The sequence below is a fragment of the Thalassophryne amazonica genome, chromosome 3 (genome assembly GCF_902500255.1).
Source record: "Thalassophryne amazonica chromosome 3, fThaAma1.1, whole genome shotgun sequence".
Classification (NCBI taxonomy): domain Eukaryota; kingdom Metazoa; phylum Chordata; class Actinopteri; order Batrachoidiformes; family Batrachoididae; genus Thalassophryne; species Thalassophryne amazonica.
The window spans coordinates 71449621-71467246 of record NC_047105.1 but is presented as its reverse complement, the minus strand read 5'-3'; the positions used below and the strand labels follow the sequence as shown (position 1 = coordinate 71467246).

The 17626-nt window shown below is 41.5% G+C and overlaps 1 protein-coding gene across 1 annotated transcript in view; it reads right to left on the bottom strand.

Moving 5' to 3' along the window:
• espl1 (extra spindle pole bodies like 1, separase) overlaps nt 1-17626 on the bottom strand; it is a 56993-nt gene that overhangs the window by 15841 nt on the left and 23526 nt on the right. The window contains 8 exon segments of the mRNA XM_034166703.1: nt 1278-1387; nt 4030-4186; nt 4302-4430; nt 4537-4708; nt 4820-4936; nt 5081-5215; nt 6252-6391; nt 6680-6839. Of these exon segments, the coding sequence (XP_034022594.1) occupies nt 1278-1387; nt 4030-4186; nt 4302-4430; nt 4537-4708; nt 4820-4936; nt 5081-5215; nt 6252-6391; nt 6680-6839 (1120 nt within the window).

The window sequence follows — 17626 nt, the reverse complement described above, 5'->3', positions numbered from 1 at the left end:
GTTAAAGAAGCTTGGAGTGGAAGAACAGCTGAAAGGTGCCACAAGTTGGTTGACTCCATGCCTTGCAGATGTGAAGAAATCATGAAAAACTGTGGTTATACAACTAAATACTAGTTTAGTGATTCACAGGAATGCTAAAAAAAAAAAAAAGCAGTTTGAACATAATAGTTTTGAGTTTGTAGCGTCAACAGCAGATGCTACTATTATTGTGGACACCCCCTTTTCTACTTTTTTTTTTACTAATAGCCCAATTTCATAGCCTTAAGAGTGTGCATATCATGAATGCTTGGTGTGTGTGTATATATATATTACAGATAACCGATAACTTGTTATTGATTCAGATGTGGGCACATCAGATTACACTGTCGGCTTCTGATAAACCAGTTTTACTTTCACTTTTCACTGCTGGGTAAATTCAAGGATCACAAAAGAACACACGAAAAATTAATGAAGAAAAAAACAAAACAAAAAAAAACGAAAACCCCAACACTGTCATCTTTCAAAAGCAGTAAAACAGTATTAGAAGTCAGTTTATCTTGGTATCAGATACACAGTCATTTACGAACTAAAAAGCTGCTGCTTTTTTTCCCCACACGTTTTGAACCCTACGGCTTAACCAAAATATGTCCATTAATGTATTGATTGATCAAAAGATACGTAGTAAATATAAATTCTTACCTTTTAGTTTCAGTGGGATTCATCTGAATAAATAATCCACATAAAGCGTCTTTTTTTTTTTTTTTAATCCAAAACAGTGTCTAAATGGTGAAGAAAAGTCCCTCTGTACACACAGCTGCACCGTGACAGCTCCTCTCCCCCACAGAGTCTTGGCAATTAAATTATACAGTCAGCCACAAAGAAATAAAATAATGTTAAAATTAGTCAGTTTTGTTTTTGTGTCAAGCCGACGATAACACTCACTGTAACGTCCAAAATGAATCTGAACTACACTACCCACAATGCTCCCTGCATGGACCGGCCAATCACATTTTGCGATTAATGATGACATCATCAGCAGGCGACAGGCAGTCAGTTTGCCACAAACACACAACAGATAGACTAAAATGTTTGATTTTAGGGTTTACAAACGTTAAGCAAAAAAAATGTTAGACTGAAAGTGATCAGAACTAAATTTATCGGAAGATAATTGGTTTTAAAACTTATCTGAAAAGCTAATCCACTAGCAAAAACATTAGCGTTGATAATTATGTTATCAGATTAGCTGAACTGTGCCTACCACTGTCTGGTTGATGGGTTGGTACTGCCATTTCACTGACCTGTGCAAAGCTCCAGAAGGTTCCTGACTTTATCCAAATCAAATCCACATTCCTCTCTCTCACCCTGCATCAGCTCTAATTCAGCCTTCACCACCAGCAACTCTGCACAGCTGAAAAACACATTCATTCATGATTTGAACATTTTAAATTAGATTACGAAGTTTGACTGTATGTTCATGATTATTATTTTTTTGTATTCAGAGCCACCGTATAGAATAAATTACAATGCACAAGTACTACTGCTACTCTACAATTAAAGTGAATATGATCTAATCAGTTTAAATGGTACACAGCACAACTGTGGAAAATATAGATTGGGGGAGCACAGCCAAAAATTAAAGCAGTGTGCGGTGCATCCGGAAAGTATTCACAACACTTCACTTTTTCCACATTTTATGTTGCAACCTTATTCCCAAATGGATGAAATCCATTTTGCCCCCCAAAATGTGACACACAATACCCTAAAATGACAATGAAGAAAGTTTTGAGATTTTTGCAAATTTATTAAAAATAAAAAAAACCTAACAAAGCACATTTAATTTTCAATTTCTTTTCATTTATATAGCGCCAAATCACAACAAAGTTGCCTCAAGGCGTTTCACACAAGTCTAATTTAATGCTGCATTTACACATAGGCAGGACACATTACAAATGTCATATTTGCGTCATTCCTGGTACATTCCTGGCATTCTTATCGTGACTTACCACATCTTAATAGGTTTCTTAAATGCTCATCAGCATGCTCCTGCAGGTGTTCCACCTGCTGCTGCTTGATATTTGGGAAAACGGGCGAGACGAGAGCCGCGTGCAGCCAGACATCTGGCTCTCTCCGTCTCCTCCTCTCTGCACCACTCCATGGCAGAGCCCAAGTAAGGATGCAGTCACAAAGTTCTTCTGCTGTGGATGTTGAGGAGCAAACTGGAGCGATCTGAATTGTTCAGCAGCTGATGGATGAATATGAGTGTGTGTTTGTGGAGACAATTCACCTCATTCACAACGTGAAAGAACGTAACAATGCGCTGTTACATGCAATAGCGCATAACATTATTCTTGACTGTGTGTAATAGTTCCTGATAATTTGCCAGCAACACGTGCCATTAATCATAACAGGTTGCAGCAGTTCCTGAGGACACCTGACACCTCTGCCTCAAATCATCACATGTGAGATCAGCGGCCAAGAATGTATACTTCGTAGCATTCGTGACTTGTCGTTATGTGTAAACGCAGCATTACCAACCCCTAGAGCAAGCACACAGGCAACAGTGGTAAGGAAAAACTATCTCTGATTATTTGAGGAAGAAACCTCAAGCAGATGAGACTTAAAAGGGGTTACTCTTTGCTTGGGCCATTAACCACTAATCCTTGAGATGTTTCTACAACTTCATTGGAGTCCACCTGGGGTAAATTCAGTTGATTGGATATTATTTGGAAAGGCACACACCTGTCTACATGTAAAGTCCCACAGTTGACAGTTTGTCAGAGCACAAACCAAGCATGAAGTCAAAGCAATTGTCTGTACATCGCCGAGACAAGATTGTCTCAATGTACAAATGTGGGGAAGGGTACAGAAATATTTTTGCTGCTTTGAAATTCCCAATGAGCACAGTGTCCTCCATCATCAGTAAATGGAAAAGGATTAGATCCACCAGGACTCCTCCTACAGCTGGCTGCCCATCTAAACTGAGCGACCGGGGGAGAAGGACCTTATGCCTGATTTGTAAAAAGATTTTAAAGTTGTCAGTAGGTTTTCAATACCTAAGAGACCTGATACACAGCAAAAAGACAGTTTTGGTTGGATAGTGTGCAGTGCGCAGCCACATGGTAAAGACAACACACCACACAGGAACAGATTTCACTCACGAACATTCCCAGGTCAGATGGGAAATATCGCTAAACCTCCCGAGAATAAACGTGACTTTGGAATAAACAAATATGGTGGACGAGGAAGATTCAAGGAGATATTAGCGTGCAATTAGCATGCACGCTTACGTCTGCTAAATGTCTTTTAAATCACTTCAGAGGTATTATTAGGTTCTAAGAACAGCATTTTCAGTTTTAGAAGTGTTTATTTCTCACTCACTTTTACCTAATATATAACAAAGAGGTTATATTTACACACAAATAAAACACAGTTTGCAGCTAGCAACCAGACTGTGACGTCACAGTGCAACTCTCTGACTGGCTGTCACCCCTGCCACTCAAAAACTAAACTGAACAGATTGAAACAGAATGCGACTTTTTAACCTCTTGAAATGCCTCTTAAACTAGGTCAAGGTTAGCCGTCTTTGAACTTGTCCAAGGTCTGCGTCCCAAGAATGTTCCCTGTGAATTTGAACACTGTGCTGAAACAGAACTGGACTTGTGCTCAACACAGACAGATGGACGGACGCCAGGTCTTCGCAATACTCAATGGCCAAATGTTGGCCTCGGGTAAAAACAAAAACTTTTCACATCGTCATTATGGGATGTTTGTGTGTAGAATGTTTGGGGATGAACATCCATTTTGGAATAAGGATTTAACAAACAAAAAATGTGGAAGAAGTGCAGCACTGTGAATACTTTCTGGATGAACTGTATGTAATTAATGGGCACATACCTGAGTATTAGGAACTGTCATTAACTGACTCAAGCAATTGTTGTGTTGCTTGCACCCTTTAGACCCATTCATTTTAAATATTCATTTTAATGTTATGAGCTACGCCGGTATGAGCTAATATCTGTGTGCCACGTAAACTTTAAACCCATAACATACGGTCTGAGTGCTTGCAGCTTCATGGCCAGTTTAAGCGCTTCAAGGCATTGTAGCCTGGCGTCATTAATTGCACCGCAACTGCTCCTCATAGCCACCATCTGTACTGAGCAGTGTAGTAACTCTGACAGCAGCTCCCACTTCATAAGAAGGTTATCTCCTGCTCACAGAAGGAGGGGAGGGGAAAAGAACCCAAACAAAACAAGCAGTTAAAAACAAACTCTCCACTATTACACTTTTTCATGAATTACCCAGCGATGTGTCAGATATTTTACCATGGTTAATGAAGTGCACATCTGAGGTGCTGCCATTCGCACCATACAGGCCCTTCCCCACCAAAGTGACCAGTAGGCTGCAGAGAAGTTTCAGACTTTCATACAGGGCAGCATCTGGACTAATCATACCTGAAATATAAGATGTAACTTTGGTTACAACTATAACCGTCACTTACACAACACAAACTGAAAACTAATCACAATTCTAGGAAGTGCAGCAAATTGTTCTGCTAACCATGCTGTGTAATACGGCTCCGCTGAACTTGTGGTAGTGCAGCGGTGTCCAAACTCAGATAGGAACTGCAAGTCTGGAAGGCCCGTGCCCGCAACAAATACCAGCTCTTTGATTGTCTCTGCTCATTCACCTCTTTCAGCACCTCACACAAATAAGACACCCCACATTCCACCTGAAAAACAGACATGGTGAGATGAGTATGTAAACCCATGTTTCAGGAACAGAAGTGACAGCAATGCACAAATAAGGAAAATGCTTCCACATTTTCTGGCACGTTGCCTACCTCCCCTGTGCTGTAGCAGTACTGAGCTTTCAGAAGAATAACCAACATACTGATGGAAGACGGCCCATCAGCAGCGCTGTCTGACAACAGAAGCTTTTCTGCTTGCTCAAGTTGGGCCTAAGAAAACAGTAAAATAAATATATAGATATATATAGAGAGAGATAGAGAAACTAAAGAACAGGCATAATAAACATGTAATGGTCACAGTGTCTTGAAAGGACAGTACAGTCACATGGAAAAATCCTAATAGAACTACATTACCAGAGCCAGCTGGGGGGTGCCCATACATAGAAAGAGGCTGGTGGACTGACAAAGGTTGCTAGCACATGTTTTGGCATCAGCAAGTTGATGGGAAAGGCCAATGACAAGCTGGTAAGCTTCCAAAGCCTTCAGAGGCTACCAGAGAGAATGAAATAGTCACAACTTGAACGCTGGTTCTGGCAGCCAAAAGTACACAAACATTTTCTCAAAACAGTGTAGCATTTACTTTATGAACTGGCATAAAGAGACATTTGCTGGTGTTATGAAAATAAACAAATAATGCCAAAAAAGCATGCAGGTACTTAATATCAGTGTGTGTGTATACACACACACACACCATGGTCAGTGAGAAATCCATGTCTAACTGGCGTGCATTATTTTCGTATACACGCACACGTAGTTTGGCGAGTTAAGTCACTGTTATAATCTCTCTGCTCATCACCATAGCAACGCGCAAATCAGTTGGCGCAGATCAGCTGTGTTTTGACAGGTGAATGACAAACGCGATAAAACATGGATTTCCAAGTGAATTTTAATATTTTTGACCAAAAGAAAAACGTTTGAGGAATGGAAAGAGGAGGAGAGCAAACGAGAAGAACAGCAAAAGCAACGGCATGAAGATTTAACATCGGACAAACTGGACAAGATTGAAGGCGGGAAGGAAGAAGAAAACTGTTCTGTCCTTGCGGGCTGTCGGAGCGCTCTGCATCAAAACAGCGAGCGTAGTTTCTGGACCTGTTGCCAGTTGGTCGCAGCTCCACACAGCAGAGAGGGGGGTGGTGCGAGTGACCCGCTGCGGCGCGAGCCCGCAGACACGGTAAGCACATCGGAGGCAAAATGTCTTGCGACTGGCATAAAATAGTCCCAAATACTTACGCATGTTTTATCAAGTTCTATTAAGTTAAATAAATATGTGTGTTATCTTACTGTGTGGAACCATGGTATAAGCGGATTAAACGAGAAGCCGTGCATTATACGGTTTGAATGCACAATGTGGAGTCTAAAACACCACGACGCAAAGCGGAGTGGTGTTACTCCGCAAAGTCGTGGTGTTCACGACTCCGCGTCGTGCATTCAAACCGTATAAATGCACGGCTTCTCGTTGTTTAATCCTTACATATATCGGCTGTATTACATATGTTAAAGTCTGCGCAATGATCTGCAATTTTACCTTCCCCATGAGTCTGAAGAGAGCAGCCATCACTGCAATAGAGCTACAAGTCTGTTTTGGGTTACTAACTGATGGTAGGATTTTGCACTGCAGAAGAGAGGACCACTCATCTAGTGCTTGTTCCAAAGGCTGGCACAGCTCTTAAAAAGAGAAACAGCAAGTGATACATGATTATGCACACATCCACAGCACAGAGTATGGGATGGACTGTGGAGAAGAAAAACAGAGTACAAACATGAGACTTAGTCATTGCTTGATGTTACGAGTGGTTTTTGTATGGATACAATTTTTTGTTTAATTAGGTTTATAAAATTTTATGTGATCATTTGAGACAAGTGTAATAATAATAATTATTTTAAAAAAAACTAAAAAGGGGGAAGAACTTTTTCCACAGCACATCAAACAAGATGATTAATTAAAGGCCTTACTGTTCTCTGCAGCCAGGTTGAAATGTAGGCCTTCATAGACCAGGGTACTGTCATGCATCTTCTGCTTGTCTTCATAATCAAAATCATTGATCTCTGCAGGATTGGCCAGAGACTGAGATTGTTGCCGCAACTCTCGTAGTTTTTTGTCCTTATCAATGGCCTGGACAAAAACAGCACATCAAACCAAAACTCAATGAGTGTAGATTCCAGTTGACCTCTCCAGACTGAGAAATCGAGCAGGAAGCATCACTGCAGATCACACACGTACACACTGCATGTTTCTGAATCTCCCCTCTGGAAGGTGCTACAGATCACTCAGTACAAAAACAACCAGACAAGAACAGCTTCTTTCCTCAAGCACTCACCCTGATGTACACCTTATCACTGTAAATAACACAAGAAGCACATGCACACATCACTCAACCATTTATACTGCTGAAATATATTGCACAAACATCTTCCATCTTGCATGGCATGATGCTATTCTGGACAATAAGCATGTGCTTTTGGTTATTTAGAGGGACTATTACTCTGATTTCATAAACAAAAACAAGTATAATTCAAAGTTCTCGTTGTCACTGTGGCTACACTTATTCAAAGACAGCCATCTGTAAGCCCCTCTTTAATTACTGCTCAGGACTTCTTAGATCCTTCTGAAGAGAAAATACAGGACAATAGGTAAAATATATCCCAGCATGCTCTAGTTCCACAAACAGATCCTACTAGTGATGTGGGTATCATCTCTGATAGGATGCTGGGACTTACCACATTTGCTACTTCTGCTGGGTATGGGGACAAAACTTCGAACCTATTTACAAGCTGTCTTTTTGATTGGTTACCAACTAAACTGTTGAAGGACCTGTATGGTACACATGGGCCTACCATGTTGAAAATTAAGCTGTCAATAGCGTCAGGTTCTGTAATGTTTTAAATCTGCAGTAATTAAACCAATCCTGAAGAAAGCTAACCTGCAATTGAGTTTACTGAAAAACTGATATTGAACCAACCTTTTTGCACTAAAATCCATGAAAAAGTAGTTTGACATCAGCTTGTGGCCCACCTTACTGAGAATAACCTCGTTGAGCCACTATTGTCTCATAAACCGCCATGATCACAATGGTCGCCGTGAAGTATGAAGCTGCGCCAGATTTCTGCAGGAGAGTCACCAAGCCCCGAAGATGCACATATACCACAGAGGCCACCCATGATCGCCTGATGGACGCGCAAAGACTGTGGCGTTTTCACAACAGCAGATTCTCCACTGTCAGCTGATGTCTGCGGAGTACATTAGAAACTTGTGCATGATCAAATCTGAGCAGAGATCAGGCAGAAAGATTAGTCTTCTACTTTTCCTGCACCTGATGGTTCATTCTGGGCTTTTGAAAGCTCCAGTGTCAATAGACCACTGTTACATTGTTTGGCACATGTACACAGAATACTCCACAAAGTCACTCATGTAGGACGCTGTGGGGAGCAGCGCCCTTTAATGAGCGCATACATCCTCCATGTAAATACACGGACATCGATGGATAACACTGCAACAAATGCCTGTAACTTGCCCAAAGAAATGTGGACAAAGTCCCTTAAACGTATCCCAGATGAGACAATCAGAACAATAAACCAACATTTCGTAGATAGTGATGCTGCCAGCTGTAACCCTGTACGCACATTTTTGTCACAGCTGTATTCACGAAAATCATTCAGCAGAATTGTGCCCACCTGATAACCCGCTAACTACTGAAGATAATGTTTTCATTATCGGATTAGCTTTTCAGATAACGTTGAAAACTATCATCAGACCAATTATCTTCCGCTAAGTTTTGGTCTGATAATTTTTAGACCGCTAACATTTTTGCAGATGTTTTTTTGTAGTAGATGCGCAGTTCTATCCTCTACAAACAGAAGAGCTTCTTCCAGAATAAACTGCTCTATCCTCTGCAGGCAAAGGAGAACTAGTCATAGAAAAAAAAAAAAAAAAAAAACTAATTTCTTTTGACCCCATACTAATACACTGGCAATAGCACCCAAGTCATCCAGAGGCAGAGTTTTAACTTATGGTTAGAATTTTAACCAAACTAATTTCGGACAAGTTATTTAAATTAACGTCATGTCTGAAGTTTTATGAAAGTGAAAATATCAGATATATGTTTTAGTTTTAAAGTAAAGCACTAATTTTGAAGCTTTTAGTGTGGACATGGTATGTGCGCAGTGCATTATGGGTAAAAGTTCACGACAGGAGAAATGCATTTGAGATGCTCTGATCAGGCTCCACATGGACAACAGCATTAAGCTCTTTGTATATTGTGCCTAAAATAGGGCTGTGCAATTAACCAAATTTCGATCGCGATATCAATATTTGTATCAAACGATCTCCAAACTCATAATCGAGTGAAGCGATTTAAGGGCCTTTCATCAGGCCAATCCATCAATGTGCCCCCAAGACGCATGACGTCAGACGCGTCACTTCAGAAGCAGCAAGGGGGCGGGATTACTACGTCACACTCTGGCTGTTTCCACAACCTGAAAAAAGTTCAGCAATCGCCTTCTTGAATTTGCGTCGCCTGAACCACAAAAAAGCTTAAAAAAAACAGCAGAACGATTCTCCCATCACCCTGCTGGGAGAAGCTTTTTTCCAGCTACTTTTCGGAGTGACACCGACCGAGGGAGGACTGACGACTTGGTGGGATATCAATCGAACCGCGACAGTGAGCCAATCCGCACGGAGAAGCCGGCCTTCAGGCATTATTCCTGGGCAGAGCGAGGCAGGCAGTGATGGAGCAAACCCACTCAGTCCGAAATCTCCCACTTTTTGGATATATGCGAAGTCCCAGTTTGCCCAACGGAGTTTAGTTCTGCAGCTTTATCGAGGTGAGAATAATATAAAAATAAAACGTGACGTTTACTGAACTGCTGTGAAGGTTTAATGATTGGTTAGCATTACCTTAGCCTTTTAGCACAGCTGATCTGAGTGAACACTTTAATTTCTAAATGGTTCAGTCGTTATTTTTATCAAATAAAGCTACAGCTTTTTTCAGACACCACAAAAGCTCAACTTTAAATAACTTATTTTTTCCTCGCATTTTTTTCCATCGTTTTTTTTTTTTCCCTTTTTTATATATAAACTGTTTAGTGTTTTTTTATATTTAAAGAAATATTTATTTGTCCTAATCAGGAACATTTGCTGTGCAGACAACCAAAGTTCCATTGATGAGCTGAACACCACGTCCAGTTGAAAGAAAACATCTCTGCTCTTCAAAATAGGACAAAAGTGTTCAAAGTTCAGAGTTCAAAGCTGCAGAAGAGACCATCTAGTCCCAAGAATTCAGCATAACATCACCTGCTTCTAAATAAAAGGCTCTTTCAACAGCAACTATTTTATGATTTTTAAAAAAGCTGTTTCATTTTATATTTTAACAATAAATGAACGGATAAATTTCTCCAAAAGGAGATAAGGAGACATGGTCAAGGGAATGATGACAAAAACAAACTAATGAACATAAATTGAGACAAAAACAATGCAGCCGCACTATGTCCTAGTAGCACAAGTCAGGGAGATGCCAAAAGACACTGACCAACTGGTCAGTGACAACAGGGAAGGGAGAGGAAAACAGAAAAATAATACATAATGATATTTTTAATATTTATTTTATTCATTTTATGTTTTATACAGGTAAGGTACAGTACATTTTCAATTTGGAGGTTTTGCGCACATTGAGCCTCATGTATCAACGTTGCGTATGGCGATATTTGAGCGTATATGGGGTGAATGCCAAAATGGCTGCGCTACGTGGCATTTATCAATGTGGTCGTTGGCGTACGCTGCGCTGAAAATATACACCAGGTCGAGAGGTGGCGTAAATTATACACCAAAATGAACCAGCGCTGGAATCCACATAAAAATGATGAACAACATGATAAACAGTGCCATTATACAAATCAATGCATATGTTACATAAATAACACTTTCCTGATTATACTACATAATAATCAATACAAATCCCGCCCTTTGCGGGATTGTTGGTCTCGAGCACGATCTGTGGCCACAGCGCTGACAGGAAGGAAAGCGCTGCTCGCCTTTTTCTCCAGACTTCGAGCCTGGAGCCAGAGCAGCGCTGAGCTTAACTTCATGTGGTGTGATTGTTTTAGACTATGAAATTGATAACTGTAGTTTCGTCATTCCCTTAATTCGCCCGTGCTGCAACCAGGTTCTCTCATCTCCATTCGGTTGTCACAATAAAATAAATACAGAAATACATTTAAAAAATAAAGAAATCTGACAGATTAGGCGTGTCTTATTAATTGAGCGAGCAAATATCCGCATGTCAAGGATTGACATGTGAAAAGAGAATACAGTGGTCCCTCACTATAATGCCGTTCACCTGTCGTGGACTCGGAGTCTCGCGGAGTATTTAGTCCAACTTTGCATGCCTTTTTTTTTTTTATACAGTGTTCTGTGTTCAGCGTATCTGTTTATAAGAATCTCGTTGCCCAGAAGAGAAAAGAGCACCAACAACTACTCATAACTGTTTGTCAGAACGGAAACAAACACCTGCAGCCAGTTGTGAGTGGAAAAAGGCACGGCGTCAGGACGAAGAGGCCGATCTGTGAAATACTGGTCAGTCACTATTAATAATTTCTTATGTGTCCGACCTCGTTCGTTGATCATTAAAATTAATTCGTTAGTTCTAAATGCCATCATAATTATTTATAGGAAAACATTCTATTTTTATTTCTCAAACAAATGTTTGGGCCTGAAACAGTTTGGTATTATTTTCCTACTAAGGTTTGAAGTTTGAGAGTGTTTACACACGAGAGAAAAGTGAGAAAATGTTCATGCCTGATTGAGAAAGTGTATAAACTGTGTAGTGAGGGGTTTTACAGCTTTGAAATGTCTATAATAACTGTAAAAAAAATAATGGTGCCTAACGTCGCAGTTTCGCGTATTGCGGGCTATTTTTTAGAACGTAACTCCAACGATTAATGAGGGACCACTGTAAAACTTTATTGATTATATACTACAAAACAATTGATACTGTGATGACCCAAGGGTAAAATTTATTTCCATTAGCTGTTTTATTGTGCTTTTATTTTTGTACTTCCTTTCAACCCGGAAGTGTATCGAAAAGGACAGTGTCGGAAGGTAACTTGACAAGGTAAAAAACGAGGAGGGTGAGCAAACGCAAGGAGAAACGTGATGGAGCTCAAACGGGGAGAGAAAGTTTAGTTTCAGTCGAAAGTGGCTACAAGGTACGGTAAATTTATCGAGGAATATGTTGTAAATAAGCATGTTATGTCTTTAGTAAAGAGTAGAATATTAAGTTAAAACCCATAAGTAGTCTGTGTTCTAATGTATTGTTTTATTTCTTTGCCCCTTTTTTCATAGCTCTTACGTTGGTTTGAGAACGGCAAAAAAATCAATAAAACCCTTAAACCATCAGTCCGGGCTAACTGATTTCGACTGGAAGCTACAGTAAGAGCTTCACCACTCGCCGCCTCGTGGTCTCGAGGTTCAACGGTGTGTACCCAAGACGGGCAGCAGTTGGTCGGAAAATTGAAAGGACAACGGAACGAACATCTGAATTAAACATGGAGAACTCACAGGACATTAACGGGCAGACCCCGTGTCTACAAAAGGGAATTGAGAATTTTAAAGTTGCTCTTCAAAATGAAAGTGAGAACACAGTGGAAGTCATGCAAGCAACAATTAAGTGGCAAGAAAATCTGGTGGCTCATTCAGAGAGTAGAGGCCAGGACATGCCTGATGTGCCACGCCGCTCTGAAAGAATAAAAACACCAACTGAAAGGATGCTTGCTTATCAAAAGGAAGAATTAAATAAAAAGGAAAAGACTTTTGTACTTATATGAACAGTGGAAAATGGAAGCACGTGCAGCAAGGAAAAAATTAAAATCAGACCTAAGTGAAATAATTCTGTCATCACTCGCAGACATATTAGAAAAGGGTAAAGATGACATCATGAAACTGTACTCTGAAATAAGGAGCCACGTGGCACCACCAGCAGATTTACGGAGAAAAATTGACGCTTGTGAAGCAGTAACTCGTGACATTATGAAAATCATCTTTGAAAGATTATCTGGTGTTGATGGAGATTTTGATGGAGAAGATGTAAGAAGTAATCTACGTGAGCTTCTAGATCGTGACTATGCGCTCTCCATATATGGTTCTGCTGCAAATTCAAATAGCACCCACCATTCCTCATCTTCTCACCTTGCATCGAAACAGGCTGAGGCAGCCGCAGAGCTGGCAGTGAAGGAGGTCGAGTACAAGATCGCTCAAGAGGAAAGAAAGCAGAAGGAAAGGATTAAGGCTTTGGAAGAACAACACAAGAAAGAAATGGAAATTCAAAGATCTGAGTTGGAGCGTCTGCAGGCTGAGAAAGAGGTGGAAGCAGCCCGAGTCAGGCTTGAAGCTTACGACAGACAAATAATACAGGTGGGAAACGTCCAATCAGTCAGAAGTGAGCAAGTCATCCCCAACAGCGCATCTCAGCTGCCATCTAACACACCTACATCATCAGTAAACCCTAGTGTCGCTCAGCTTGCAAAGGCAGTTCAAGACAGCATAATGATGAACAGACTTCCTACACCAGAGCCGACGGTGTTCAATGGAGAGCCAATCCTCTTTATTGAATGGAAATCCTCCTTCATGTCACTGATTGATCAAAAGGGCATCTCAGCTGCAGACAAATTGTATTACCTTAAAAGGTATGTGAGCGGTCCAGCTCGTAAATGCCTTGAAGGAACCTTCTTCAGAAATGATGAGGAAGCCTACCGAGATGCCTGGGAAAAGCTTAACCAGCGGTATGGCCAAACATTCGTTATTCAAAGAGCATTCAGAGAGAGGCTATCAGGTTGGCCAAAAATACAGTCTAAAGACGCTGAAGGGCTAAGACGCTTTTCAGATTTCACAAATGCATGCATGCTTGCTATACCCCATGTAAAGGGCCTGGAAATATTAAACGACTGTGAAGAAAACCAAAGGCTCACACAGAAACTGCCAGACTGGTTAGCTGCCAGGTGGAATTGCCATGTTACAAAGGCCCTGATGGAAGGTAAAGAGTTTCCCCGCTTCAATGATTTTGCTGCATTTCTTTCAGAAGAAGCAGAAGTTGCCTGTAACCCAGTCACCTCTATTCATGCACTCCGTTCTCTGGAGACAACAGGCGACAAAGGTAATCCAAAAGACAATAAAAGAAACAAGGCCAGTGTATTCAATACAAAAACGACTGTACAAAGAGATGAACAATGTACTCATAAAACACGCACGGGATCTCCATGCATGTTGTGCCAAGACACACATCAACTCCACAAGTGCCCAAACCTCATGAAAATGCCTCTGAAAAATCGAAGGTCATTTGTCAAGGACAATAAATTGTGCTATGGCTGTTTGAAACCAGGTCACGGTGTGAAGGACTGTAAATACCGCCTTACTTGTGACATATGTGCAAAAAGGCATCCAAGCTGCCTTCATGATGTAAATTACAGTAGTGATCTGAAAAGAGAAAGGCATATGAATATTGAAAGTGCAGCACAAATTGACACACCAGAGACAACAACCGCCATGTCACTTAACATCGCCAGAGAAGGACAATCTGTCAACACCTCAATGATAGTTCCAGTGTGGGTGTCATCAACTACAAATCCTTGCAAGGAAAAGCTTGTCTATGCACTACTGGACACACAAAGTGACACCGCCTTCATTGATCAGGATGTGAGCCATGAACTGCAAACAGATGTTTATCCAGTGAAACTAAAATTAACTACCATGATGGGAAAGAATACAGTTGTAAGCAGTGGAAAGGTGTGTGGTCTCCGTGTCAGGGGCTACAGCTCTGCAACAGTTATCCAGCTCCCTCCTGCATACACGAAGGACTGTATTCCGGCAAACCGCAATCACATACCAACTCGTGAAACAGCCAAACGCTGGAGTCATTTATCACCAATTATCGATGAAGTCCCACCACTCCTCAGTTGTGAAGTAGCTCTCTTGATTGGTTATAACTGTCCCCGAGCCTTAGCACCAAGACAAGTGATACTAGGCCAAAATGATGAGCCTTATGCTGTGCAGACAGACTTAGGATGGAGTATAGTTGGCAGCTCAGAACCTTGTCTTGAGACTGATATGACAAGCAGCCTCTGTCACCGTGTCACTGTAAAAGAGATCCCTTCAGTAACTCCCATGGATGCAATTCGTGCATTGGAAAGTGACTTCAAAGAGGTCAGCAAAAATGACCGAACAGTGTCACAAGAGGATCTCATCTTCCTCGACAAACTCAAAAAGGGCATAAGGAAGACTGAACAAGGTCATTACAAAATGCCACTCCCCTTTAAGGAAAGACCACAGATGCCTGATAACAGACAGCTCGCAGAGGTCCGACTTAACCAACTCAAGAGGAAATTTGCCCGAGACGAGACATACAAGGAAGATTATGTCAAGTACATGAATGACATCATTCAAAGAGGTGATGCTGAGGAAGCTCAAGATGATGCATTTCCTGGTGAAACGTGGTATATACCACATCATGGCATTTATCACCCAAAGAAACCTGATAAGCTGCGTGTGGTTTTTGACTGTTCAGCCAAGCATAAAGGAACCAGTCTCAATGAGCAACTCCTGACTGGACCAGACATGATCAACAATATGACAGGTGTTCTTCTACGCTTCCGGCAGCATCAAATAGCTCTAATGTGCGACATAGAGAAAATGTTTCACCAGTTTCAAGTCCAAGAGAATGATCGCAACTACCTCCGCTTCTTGTGGTGGAAAAATGGAGATACAAGCACACAGCCACAAGCGTACAGGATGACAGTACATCTGTTTGGCGCCGTCTCCTCCCCAGGGTGTGCAAATTATGGGCTAAAACACCTAGCCAATGAGAACAGTCTTGCCTTCCCACTAGGTTCTCAGTTCATAGCCAGAGACTTTTATGTGGATGATGGAGTAACAAGTGCAAAGACCGTAGAAGATGGTATACGGCTGGCACAAGAGGCTCGTGAAATTTGTGCAAAGGGTGGTCTGCGGCTACACAAGTTTGTATCGAACAGCGATGCACTTCTAAACAGCATACCAGCATCAGAACATGCAAAGGACATCAAAACAAAGGACCTTGCTTTCTCTGAAACAACAGAGAGAGCACTGGGTATTCACTGGAGCATAGAAAGAGACTGCTTCACATTCAACTTTGTGCCAAGAGAACAACCTCCTACACGGCGTGGGATGTTGTCAACTGTAGCATCTATATACGATCCTTTGGGATTTGTCGCCCCCTACCTTCTCAATGGCAAAAAAATCCTGCAGGAGATGTGTCGTCAAGGTACTAGATGGGATGACCCACTGCCTGAACATCTAAGGCCACGGTGGGAGTGTTGGAGAAAAGATCTCATCAAACTAGAGAAATTGCAGATAGCTAGATGTTATGTGCCTGATGGCTTTGGAGAAGTGGTGAAAAGGGAACTGCATCATTTCTCAGATGCAAGCACCACTGGATACGGACAATGTTCATATCTAAGACTGATAAACAGTGACAGAGATGTTCACTGTGCTTTTGTCATGGGAAAGGCTCGTGTCTCTCCCACAAAGGTCACCACCATCCCAAGGTTGGAACTCACTGCAGCAGCAGTCTCAGTCACAGTGAGTAGCCTGCTCAGAGAAGAACTACTGTATGACAATGTGGAAGAGTTCTTTTGGACAGATTCAAAGGTCATCCTAGGATACATAAATAACGAAGCAAGACGCTTCCACACCTTTGTCGCGAATAGAGTACAGAAGATTCGCAATAGTACAATCCCACAACAGTGGTTTTATGTTCCCACCTGTGAAAACTCTGCAGACAAGGCATCCAGGGGAACAACAATGGATGAACTACTGTCATCTGACTGGTTCACAGGTCCTAAATTCCTGTGGGAAAGGGAAATACACCACCCCACAAAGGAGAGTATTGAACTTCCAATCGGAGATCCAGAAGTGAGGAAGGTGCAAATATTACACACACAAACAACCGAACATGTGAGTCTTGCTGATCGACTGGTAAAGTTTTCATCCTGGTCTCATGCCATCAGTGCTGTAGCACGTCTCAGACGCCGTCTGCTGAAGGATAAATCAAAGGCACACTCTACTGTAAGTGAACGACAAAAGGCAGAGCTTGTAATCATCAAAGCTCTCCAAAGACAAGCATATCGGGAAGAAATAAAGTTACTAAGCAAAGGTAGACCATTACCGAGTAACAACAAACTGCACCCTCTTGACATGTTTTTGGACAGAGATGCTGTGCTCAAGGTGGGAGAACGACTGCACCACTCATCCCTTTCAAGCTTTTTCAAACACCCAACTGTCATTCCTCGAGAACATCATGTCGCAAAACTGATAATTGCACATTGCCATGAAAGGGTTAATCATCAAGGCAAAGGTATGACAATGAATGAAATACGATCCAATGGCTACTGGATTCCCAGACTGGGTCAAGCAGTTGCATCCTATGTTCGCCAGTGTGTGTTTTGTCGTAGACTTAGGAGACCTGTGGAATGTCAGAAAATGAGTAATCTCCCAGTGGAAAGAATGGAACCCTCTCCACCCTTTACCTACTGCGGCATGGATGTTTTTGGTCCATTTCTGATAAAACAAGGACGGAAAGAACACAAAAGATATGGTCTCCTCTTCACATGTTTCTATTCTCGTGCCATTCATGTTGAGATGTTGGATGATCTTACAACTGATGCATTTATCAATGGACTGCGATGCTTTATCGCATTACGGGGCTTGGTCAAGCAGATTAAATGTGACCACGGTACCAATTTTGTAGGCGCCAAAAATGAATTGAATGCAGCTCTACAGGAAGTTGATGCTGAGAGACTAGTAACTTTCCTCACAGAAAAGCAATGCGATTTTGTCTTCAATGCACCTCATGCAAGCCATGCTGGTGGAGTGTGGGA